Source organism: Pecten maximus, chromosome 2 (assembly GCF_902652985.1).
Source record: "Pecten maximus chromosome 2, xPecMax1.1, whole genome shotgun sequence".
NCBI classification, from domain to species: domain Eukaryota; kingdom Metazoa; phylum Mollusca; class Bivalvia; order Pectinida; family Pectinidae; genus Pecten; species Pecten maximus.
In genome coordinates this window covers 51,490,243-51,502,504 of record NC_047016.1, presented here as the reverse complement: position 1 = coordinate 51,502,504, position 12,262 = coordinate 51,490,243, and the positions used below count along the sequence as shown (strand labels likewise).

At 37.8% G+C, this 12,262-nt stretch overlaps 1 protein-coding gene across 10 annotated transcripts in view; it reads right to left on the bottom strand.

Moving 5' to 3' along the window:
- The window catches only part of LOC117322421 (diacylglycerol kinase beta-like), a 168,115-nt gene that overhangs the window by 52,492 nt on the left and 103,361 nt on the right, over positions 1-12,262 (bottom strand). For 8 of the 10 annotated variants that reach the window (XM_033877327.1, XM_033877332.1, XM_033877331.1 and 5 more), the window contains 2 exons: positions 5,687-5,763; positions 4,559-4,907 (listed from right to left, as the gene is read on the bottom strand). In XM_033877327.1, coding sequence (XP_033733218.1) covers positions 4,559-4,907; positions 5,687-5,763 — 426 coding nt within the window. The remainder of the gene's footprint in view (positions 1-4,558; positions 4,908-5,686; positions 5,764-12,262) is intronic. The other 2 variants (XM_033877336.1, XM_033877335.1) reach the window with 1 other exon arrangement.

Genomic DNA, 12,262 nt, shown 5'->3' with positions numbered 1-12,262 from the left:
ACCACTATCCTTACATTACCTCCACTGGACTACCATCCTGGATTACCTCCCCTGGACCACAATCCTTACATTACCTCCACTGGACTACCATCCTGGATGACCTCCCCTGGACCACTATCCTTACCTATACTGGACTACCATCCTGGATGACCTCCCCTGGACCACTATCCTTACATTACCTCCACTGGACTACCATTCTGGATGACCTCCCCTGGACCACAATCCTTACATTACCTCCACTGAACTACCATCCTGGATTACCTCCCCTGGACCACTATCCTTACCTATACTGGACTACCATCCTGGATGACCTCCCCTGGACCACTATCCTTACATTACCTCCACTGGACTACCATTCTGGATGACCTCCCCTGGACCACAATCCTTACATTACCTCCACTGGACTACCATTCTGGATTACCTCCCCTTACATTACCTCCACTGGACTACCATCCTGGATTACCTCCCCTTACATTACCTCCACTGGACTACCATCCTGGATTACCTCCCCTTACATTACCTCCACTGGACTACCATTCTGGATTACCTCCACTGGACCACTATCCTTACATTACCTCCACTGGACTACCATTCTGGATTACCTCCCCTGGACCACTATCCTTACATTACCTCCACTGGACTACCATTCTGGATTACCTCCCCTGGGCCACTATCCTTAAATTACCTCCACTGGACTACCATCCTGGATGACCTCCCCTGGACCACTATCCTTACATTACCTCCACTGGACTACCATCCTGGATGACCTCCCCTGGACCACTATCCTTACCTATACTGGACTACAATCCTGGATGACCTCCCCTGGAACACTGTCCTTACATTACCTCCCCTGGGTCACCAGCACGGCATCAATATCAAATTCACAGTAACTTACAATATAATTCATACGGTACAGTTTTAAATCTGTACATGATAAAAATCATTGTCATAGATTTGAACAGGAGAAAATACATGATACAAATCATTGTCAAAGATTGAACGTGAGAGAAGACATGATACAAATTGTCATCAAAGTTTTAAACAGAAGAACACATGATACAAAATGTCGTCAGAGTTATAAACAGAAGAGAATACATAATACAAAATGTCGTCAGAGTTTTGAACAGGAGAGAACATGATACAAATCGTCGTCAGAGTTTTAAACAGGAGAGAACACATGCAGACAATACCTGATGCATTCAATATCAACAAAAACAAACTGCTTTGCATTAAATAATAAATGAAAAAACAGACCTGTTTCATTTAAATAACCAATGAAACAAACACATGCAGGTATTTACATAAAAGTCAAAAATGCAAAATAAGGAACAAATGATCAACATTTAACTCTATTTCCAGATTTAATAGTTGAATGAAACAATGAACTGGAAATCCTATCTTGATTATTTTAAATTGAGCAATATACAATGTTTGATTTTTGAACATTTTACTACACAAATGATGTGCTATTGGTAAACAAAATTCACTTCTGAACATTTTTGTTTGTGCAGCATTCAAAAAAAAGTTGTTCAAGGGCAAATATGTGAATGAGAATGAATGTGAAGTGTGTTCAAAGACAGGGCTGTGAATGAGTGAGAGTTGAGGAAGGTTGGAATGTGGGGCATGTGACAGATGGACGACAGAATCTCAAAATGAAAGTGAGGGATGAAGTGGGATGTAATGGTAGAGAAAAATCAGATCAATGTGGCCTCAATTTTCAATCAAATGGAACATTCAGTGAGGGATGCAGTGGAATGTAATGGAAGAGAGAAATCAGATTAATTTGGCCTTAATTTTCAATCAAATGGAACATTCACACAGAAATGTGGATAAAATATCTGTCATCATTGGTGAAGTTATTCTTCTGAAGAGACACAAAGACAGGTACATACCCATGCAAACCAAACAGAGTCTGTAAGACTAAGAGTTACATAATATTAGAGGCTGAAACATAAGGAAGACATCTTCAGAAATAACCACAATGTACAATGTAATTCAACAATACAAAGATCCATCAGTCTGAACAAGAAAACATTTCCAGTCAGAACTAAGGAAAAGAAAATCTTCTTCCAGGTTGATAATTAACTGCATTAACCTTAGAAGAGGTTAATAATTTAGTTAATGTGACTTGAACAATAGAAATAAGTATGGGGTTTTCCCAGAAACTCTGTGATTGGGATTGGATAAGAAAATCTGGTTCCCCTTACACTATGCTTAGCACTGGTAGCAATGTTGTGTCAGTTTAAATTTACCTCTCTGAGAGTAAAAGATCAAAATAACTTTTAAAGTAAAAAAAAACACCGAAAAATTGCATAAAAATCAGCCAACCAGAAATGACAGAAGAGATAACAATGGTATGATACACTGTATTTTTGTTATAATCGTGAGGCCCTGATAAGATATAACTCCTCTATAACTCGATCAGTTGTTATAATCGTGTGGCCCTGATAAGATATAACTCCTCTATAACTTGATCAGTTGTTATAATCGTGAGGCCCTGATAAGATATAACTCCTCTATAGCTCGATCAGTTGTTATAATCGTGTGGCCCTGATAAGATATAACTCCTCTATAGCTCGATCAGTTGTTATAATCGTGTGGCCCTGATAAGATATAACTCCTCTATAGCTCGATCAGTTGTTATAATCGTGTGGCCCTGATAAGATATAACTCCTCTATAGCTCGATCAGTTGTTATAATCGTGTGGCCCTGATAAGATAAAACTCCTCTATAGCTCGATCAGGTGTTATAATCGTGTGGCCCTGATAAGATATAACTCCTCTATAGCTCGATCAGTTGTTATAATCGTGTGGCCCTGATAAGATATAACTCCTCTATAACTCGACCAGTTGTTATAATCGTGTGGCCCTGATAAGATATAACTCCTCTATAGCTCGATCAGGTGTTATAATCGTGAGGCCCTGATAAGATATAACTCCTCTATAACTCGACCAGTTGTTATAATCGTGTGGCCCTGATAAGATATAACTCCTCTATAGCTCGATCAGGTGTTATAATCGTGTGGCGCTGATAAGATATCACTCCTCTATAGCACGATCAGTTGTTATAATCGTGTGGCCCTGATAACATATAACTCCTCTATAGCTCGATCAGTTGTTATAATCGTGTGGCCCTGATAAGATATAACTCCTCTATAGCACGATCAGTTGTTATAATCGTGTGGCCCTGATAAGATATAACTCCTCTATAACTCGATCAGTTGTTATAATCGTGTGGCCTGATAAAAGATAACTCCTCTATAGCTCGATCAGTTGTTATAATCGTGTGGCCCTGATAAGATATAACTCCTCTATAGCTCGATCAGTTGTTATAATCGTGTGGCCCTGATAAGATATAACTCCTCTATAGCTCGATCAGTTGTTATAATCGTGTGGCCTGATAAGATATAACTCCTCTATAACTCGATCAGTTGTTATAATCGTGTGGCCCTGATAAGATATAACTCCTCTATAACTCGATCAGTTGTTATAATCGTGTGACCCTGATAAGATATAACTCCTCTATAACTCGATCAGTTGTTATAATCGTGTGACCCTGATAAGATATAACTCTTCTATAACTCGATCAGTTGTTATAATCGTGTGGCCCTGATAAGATATAACTCCTCTATAGCTCGATCAGTTGTTATAATCGTGTGGCCCTGATAAGATATAACTCTTCTATAACTCGAACAGTTGTTATAATCGTGTGGCCTGATCAGATATAACTCCTCTATAGCTCGATTAGTTGTTATAATCGTGTGGCCCTGATAAGATATAACTCCTCTATAATTCGATCAGTTGTTATAATCGTGTGGCCCTGATAAGATATAACTCCTCTATAGCTCGATTAGTTGTTATAATCGTGTGGCCCTGATAAGATATAACTCCTCTATAGCTCGATCAGTTGTTAGGTTCTGGGTTTGATTCCTAGAAAGGCATTGAAATAAATATACATATGTAACTTATTATGATCTTGACATGGTTGAGCCAGTGTAAATCTTAATCCACTTGTATAGTACTTGTCAAACATTTAACTTACATTGGGACCTCTAAAAGGAAAAATTTTAACAAGTGATGTTTCACATTGATTTCAGAATACACAACTGAAAAATCGGAGCAGGATTTTTTTTTTTCAAATAGTCATTCAGATAAATAATGTTGAGAATTTCCATAAGACCAATACCAAGATTTTAACATGTTTAGTTTGTTTTTCATAGTTTTCTAACTCACATGTATACTTAATTAGTTTAAATGGTTGTGCTTTTATGACATAACAGCCATTTTACAAAAACAAAATCTCAGGCTAAGCGAAACAAATAATATAAACATTATGACTTTTTTTTCATAAATTATATGTATATTTTTGTAAGGGAAAAAAACGCAATTTGTTTCTGCAAGAGTGATATATATGGGCAATAGATACAGAAATGCACCACAGTCATGTATAGATACAAGATCTAAGCTAACAGATTCTCGCTACAAATGACAAACACTGACAATATCACCTAACCACCATCACCACGACAACAACACGCAGCAGTTTAGTACACCTGTACCTGCTCCGCTACGGCGCCCCAAATCCCCGCTATCATGACGACTGTGCCCTGTTAGGCTATGAAGTTGTAGTTTCTCTGTGAGTCCGTGAAGTTTTTCTGCAAATCCATGATGTTTTTCAGCCCGTTCCAAATGGAATTCGGGGCCGATATGGGCATTGATGGGGGCACATAGGGTTTGGGATGCGGTAACCGCAGCAACATCCTTAACATGGAATTCCTTACCCACAGTGCCTGTCTGTGGCGACGGTTTCTTCATAAATGACAGAAACAGATGTTTGCATAGTTCCTCCGGCACTTCTGCATCAAGGTACGTCTCCATAAATAGACTGAAACCCTCATATCCGATTGGCTGAAATACAAGAGAAATTGTTGACTATCAAGAAGCCTTATTGGCCAAAAATGATTATCAGATATCGTGAAAAAGCAGACAATTCAATGATTTACACTCCTCGACAATATGTAAAATTATATGCCAAGAATACACATGTAGGGATGATGAATTTGTGCAGGAACTAATTCCGCACACCGAATATTTGATAGATCCACCATAATCAATAATTCAATAATTGCATTTTAGTGGTATCAATTTGAATCAATTTGGAATATCTTTAATTTTAGTAAGCGTTATCAAACATTCAATGCAAGTGAACCTGTGCCCCAAGTAAGATGAACCCACGTCCCATCTATGAGGTTCTGGGCGACAAGTAGTGCAGAAGATACAGCCCAAACAAACTTTTTCTTTGAAGTAGGTCAAAGGTCAAAATATAAGTCAAAGGGACCTAATTTTGGTGCATGACACACTGCCTCTCCTAGGTAAACCCATGCCCCAAGTAAGAAGAAATCCAGTGACAAGTAGTATAGGAGATAGAGCCTGGACAATGTTTCTTTGAAGTAGGTCAAAGGTAACAAAAAAAAACAAAAAAAACTTCACCTAGGTGAGCCCAGGTATGAAGTTCCAGTAATAAGTAGTGTAGGAGATCGAGACCAGACAGGATAAGAGCTGTCAAGGACAGACAGAAGGCTGGAAGGCCAGACAGACAGACACAACATAAAACTATAGTTCCCCAGGTGCCCAGTTGGGGACAAACAAGGATTGTTTATGGACGATGGAGTAAACGTGAACCTCACCCCTTCAGAGTTGTACTTGGACAGTACACCATCGCCGTTGAATTCTTCCAGCACATCTTTTAGTTTACGAGAAGAATCTGAAAAACAAGAAAAGACGATTTAAACAAAAACAAGACGTATCCCTTAACTTTTATTTAAAAATGCCCAAATGCCAAATACAGAAAATGAGATGAGGATAACCATTCCCAGGTAACCAATAATCATGCCAGATGTCCAGTTTGAGTTATTGAAATTCCCAAGTCTCTTGCACAATTAATCAAATAATAAATCCTATTACAATTTGTGAATAAATGTATCGCAAACTGATCAAATAGCTTGCTACAAATTTGCATTTGACTATATTCCAATCACAAACCAATCAAACGACTTTTTATAAATTTTGAATGTATTATGATCAAATCAGATATCTTTATTTATCTTCTAAATTGAATATAGCCGTATTAACGGTAGCAGGTATACTTATTGCGACCAGCAATTTATTATCATTATAAAGTAATTCTAATCTGTCCTTGTAAGTCATCTCTTCTTACTGCTTCAAATTCAAACTAGTATGTTAAACAAGCTTTGAAATATAGCAAATAACTGCAGAATTTGAATTTCATTGTTATTTTTAAACTTGGGAGATATTTCAATATTCCAACACTGAATTGACGATGATGCAGTATCTATAATATAATCACATGCAATTCCATATATGACTTATAATAATCAAACTAAATACATTCAATCTCAATAAATATTCTGAAATTATATACACTCAACACACAACACAAATTTTTATACACAAATTTAACAAATGTTTGAAAATAAAAAATAAAACCAATATTGGAAAGAAATAATTGACACTACGTTTATCAAAGCATGTGATATAATCAAAATAAAAAAAAATAAAAAATACAAGAAAATAGAATTTCAAATATAGTCTATCAAGAACATATTTACACAATTTGAATTATATTATTAAACTTTTCATCAAAATTAACATTTTAATTTAGAATTCATATTAAGATAAACAGTGAAATTCCCAAGTAAGATTTTAAACGTATCACTTGAGATGAGGACGATATGAAATATCATCTGAACTGGTTTAACCTTGTTGTTTGTTGTCATCAGAGATTTAAGAGTGTAAAGCTTTATGAGAGGTAATTACCCTTAAAGGTATACACAGTAGGAAAGGGGACCCCAGTCAGTGATTAGACAGGGGACCTCAGTCAGTGATTAGACAAGGTAGGAAAGGGGACCCCAGTCAGTGATTAGACACAGTAGGAAAGGGGACCCCAGTCAGTGATTAGACACAGTAGGAAAGGGGACCTCAGTCAGTGATTAGACAGGGGACCCCAGTCAGTGATTAGACACAGAAGGAAAGGGGATCCCAGTCAGTGATTAGACACAGAAGGAAAGGGGATCCCAGTCAGTGATTAGACACAGTAGGAAAGGGGACCCCAGTCAGTGATTAGACACAGTAGGAAAGGGGACCTCAGTCAGAGATTAGACAGGGGACCCCAGTCAGTGATTAGACACAGAAGGAAAGGGGATCCCAGTCAGTGATTAGACACAGAAGGAAAGGGGATCCCAGTCAGTGATTAGACACAGTAGGAAAGGGGATCCCAGTCAGTGATTAGACACAGAAGGAAAGGGGATCCCAGTCAGTGATTAGACACAGAAGGAAAGGGGATCCCAGTCAGTGATTAGACACAGAAGGAAAGGGGACCCCAGTCAGTGATTAGACACAGAAGGAAAGGGGATCCCAGTCAGTGATTAGACACAGAAGGAAAGGGGATCCCAGTCAGTGATTAGACACAGTAGGAAAGGGGATCCCAGTCAGTGATTAGACAGGGGACCCCAGTCAGTGATTAGACACAGAAGGAAAGGGGATCCCAGTCAGTGATTAGACACAGAAGGAAAGGGGATCCCAGTCAGTGATTAGACACAGAAGGAAAGGGGATCCCAGTCAGTGATTAGACACAGTAGGAAAGGGGATCCCAGTCAGTGATTAGACAGGGGACCCCAGTCAGTGATTAGACACAGAAGGAAAGGGGACCCCAGTCAGTGATTAGACAGGGGACACCAGTCAGTGATTAGACAAAGTAGGAAAGGGGACCCCAGTCAGTGATTAGACAGGGGACACCAGTCAGTGATTAGACACAGTAGGAAAGGGGATCCCAGTCAGTGATTAGACACAGTAGGAAAGGGGACCCCAGTCAGTGATTAGACACAGTCGGAAAGGGGACCCCAGTCAGTGATTAGACAGGGGACCCCAGTCAGTGATTAGACACAGTAGGAAAGGGGACCCAAATCAGTGATCAGACATGGAATCCAGGGGAGTGTTAGGGAAAAGTTTCAAGTGGAAATATTGGGATTGCTGTTAAGGAGGTATGTGGCATTTTAAGGTAAGAGGCTTTCCGAATATGTAAAGAAGCTTAAAGTGCTCTGCAAGCTTTTTTCATCAATCTATTGTAAACCTTATATTCTTGTTTTGTCCTGAGTTAATATACAGATCATGTACATGTATTTAGTTACGGTTACGTCTGCACAAAAGCATGTTAAATATCATGTAAAAAAGCACTATTAGTGTAACCACACCATCTCAATAATGAACCGACTAGTATCATGTACGATTCAAACAACCTTTATCAGTGGTATTTTTCAGACGTCTTCTTACCCTTAATGACAACAAATAAGCCTCCTTCCAACTTTTGGTCAATCTTTTGTAACATTTAGTGGAGCAGGCTTATTCGCAGGCAATAACAAGATTCATCAAAATTTGGAAGTGGCCTTATTTGCAGTCAACCATGGTAATTGTTTTTGTGTTATTGCTCAAACCTTTGATTTTTATTTCATGTTTATCATTACTCAACAGAAAGTGTGATGCAGTTGTTAATTTCTGTGTTCAAATAACATATATTGTGTAATATTAGACTGTCCATATCGTGGGAGGGAGGGGGGAGGGACTTATTGCCACTACAGCCCACATCTGTTACCACAATAAGATCAAGAGATTGATGAGTGTTGTTATCTAACATATTGCATCAGACAAGAAGAAATTTACATGTGTCACCCCTATATTTCTGTTTGAGATGTTCTGGTCATGACATCAGTTCTTTAACTGGCTCTATCAATTTTAGAAAGATGGGGGTGTGAAGAAGATGAATGAAAATCAGAGAGATTCAATAACAGTCAGGTGTCAGCATATATACAAAGTATGATCCTATAATTGGACGTTAGAAGTTAAATTTCCTACCAGCAATCTTAATATCACAGCCTTCTATAACTTTCTAATTGGAAGTGAGATCTTAAGCAGAAGGAAATTATAAACTGCTTACTGGCAATTAGATGAAAACTGCCATTTAATTATAGTATAGCAAATGCCCCTCCACCACCCCCTGTTGTAGATATATTGTCCCCCCCTTTCCCCCCCCCCCTCCCCCCCAGCCCTGTTGTAGATGTTTTGTCATCCCTATCCCCTGTTGTAGATATATTGTCACTGAAACCCTCTGTTGTAGATATATTGTCGCCCCCAGCCCCCTGTTGTAAATATATTGTCACCCCCACCCCTGTTGTAGATATATTGTCACCCCCACCCCCTGTTGTAGATATATTGTCATCCCCGCACCCTGTTGTAGATATATTGTCATCCCCGCCCCCTGTTGTAGATGTATTGTCATCCCCACCCCCTGTTGTAGAAATATTGTCATCCCCGCCCCCTGTTGTAGATATATTGTCATCCCCGCCCCCTGTTGTAGATGTATTGTCACCCCCACCCCTGTTGTAGATATATATTGTCACCCCCACCCCTGTTGTAGATATTGTCACCCCCACCCCCTGTTGTAGATGTATTGTCACCCCACCCCCTGTTGTAGATGCATTGTATTTATAGGTATTTTTTATTCCTACATCAAATTTTGTAACCAGACATTTACCATGTAAATATTGTTTAAACTAAAAACAAAACAAATCAGGCCATTTTCCCTGTAAATATAAGCAATGCAGTCGTCAGAAACTAGTTAAAGTTATTTACATAAGTGCATTTAATGTGCAGTGTAAATTCAGTGTAAAATAGTGTAAATTGGGTGTTAAAAATCAGTGTAAATTCAGTAAAAATCAGTGTAAATTCAGTGCAAAGGCATAATTGCAAGCCAAGCTGCTTGAATTGTGTGGGATACAATCTACCTTGCTCAAAATTTTTAAATGAACAAACGTTAGTTTTATTGCCTTAGAATATAATAATCACACCTAACCTGTTATTTGATTGAAGATGTTAAAATAGAAAACATCAACAAAGTTCCCTTATCCTATGACTTCCGTATTGTAAATGTCAGTAATAGGCGATCAAAGTCAGATAACACACATTTAAAACAATGGACCTAAATAACTATAATTAGAATTGTTTAATGGAAATTGCCAATGCTGGATGGACAACATTATGGACAATGGACGCACAACAGACACAATACCACGGGCCAGGTGAGCTAAATAGAGAAATATTTTGTCAAGTATTCATTGTTTTTGAGTGTTGTTGATTTTTTACAGTTAATTAAGACAGGTTAGATGTATCGAGTTAAGTATCTATTACCCGACAGATCTAAAACTACTATCTTCATCACACAAACTACTGTGAAGTCTCTTCATCTAGCACAAATAAGTTAGTAAGTAGAACAGATCTGAGGCTGTGTATCATTGGCATCAGTTTGAAACACAGAAAAACGCGACAGAAATTGTTTAATCAAGATTAAGAAAGTGTCAGAATCATGAATAGTCATAACAGTTTATTACAGCTAGCAACTCTGAAGCATATGTTGAATATTCATGAGGGTCAGCTAACATTTAACATTGAGACATCTTGAATGTTTCTTGGGGTTGATCAGTTAGCAACAGTGAAGCATTTTGATGGTCAGCTAGCAACACTGAAACATCATGAACATTCATGAGTGTCAGCTAGTAAAAAAAACATGAATGCTCATGAGTATCACCTAGCAACACAAACATTTTGAATATTCATGATCACCTAGCAACACTCAGGTATCGTGAATATTCATAAAGGTCAGGGAGCATAACTGAGGCATCTTAAACATTTATAAGGGATCAATAAAAGCCAAACTGTTGTTTTTTTGTTTTGTTTTTTTTTCGTTCTAATATCCTATAACCAAATATTATAACTCGGTCAGAAATCAACCCAAAATAAATTTCCAACAAGAAAACAATCTCTACATTAACACAGGTTGGAAAACATTTTCCAAAACTCAACTTGACAAATGAAGTAATTTCTAAATAGTTTTGAAAATGTTGAATAGCTGATTCAACGTTAAGATGTGTGATCTGTGTAACAAGAGAAAAAAGATTTTACACAGTGTTGAGGGTGTGTCACTGCTGCAAAGCTAAAGATCAAGGAAAACTGGGTCAGAGCCCTGCTATACTTGTCTGTCTTATAGTTCTGCTGAGAACAGCCAAATAGGTTATAATGCTAGTAATATTGTCTGTCTTATAGTTCTGCTAAGAACAGCCAAATAGGCTATAATGCTAGTAATATTGTCTGTCTTATAGTTATGCTGAAAACAGCCAAATAGGTTATAATACTAGTAATATTCTATCTGTAGTTCTGCTGAGAACAGCCAAATAGGTTATAATGCTAGTAATATTGTCTGTCTTATAGTTATGCTGAAAACAGCCAAATAGGTTATAATGCTAGTAATATTCTATCTATCTGAAATTCTATTTTGGGACAGTATCTGTGTATTAAAGCCTTTTACCGCCATATTGTCACATCAATATATTTGTGGCTTTTATCTAATGAAAAATACTATACTATAATCCATCTCAAAAACAGACTATAGGGGGCAGCACTGTTTTGGTTTCATATTGAAACACTGACACAGCAGTACTCACTTGGGACATCAGTGTCGGTAGAGTAAATCATACCTACCAAATCATCAGAAATCCTACCTATAATTGTTCGATACAGATAATCTATGATTTCTATACTTTTTAGTAGGTTACACTGCTGTTTGTTCAGGCAGGTCATACTATTACATTGATCATTTTTTCTGATTATACCAATGCCCCACAAGTTAGTGAAATGCTCATACTCTGCATTGGTTAGGTACCCACTCAATACATAATATTTATAAAGTAATTTTCATTAGGGATTCCTGGCAATGTCCCTTATGGACAGGTGTCCGCTATATAAAGTTGTCCATTATGACAGGTGTCAACTATATAAAGGTGTCCATTATGACAGGTGTCTGCTATATAAATGTGTCCATTATGAAAGGTGTCTGCTATATAAAATTGTCCATTATGACAGGTGTCCGCTATATAAAGTTGTCCATTATGACAGGTGTCCACTATATAAATGTGTCCATTATGAAAGGTGTCTGCTATATAAAATTGTCCATTATGACAGGTGTCCGCTATATAAAGTTGTCCATTATGACAGGTGTCCACTATATAAAGGTGTCCATTATGACAGGTGTCTGCTATATAAAGTTGTCCATTATGGACAGGTGTCAACTATATAAAGTTGTCCATTATGAAAGGTGTCCGCTATATAAAGGTGTCCATTATGACAGGTGTCCGCTA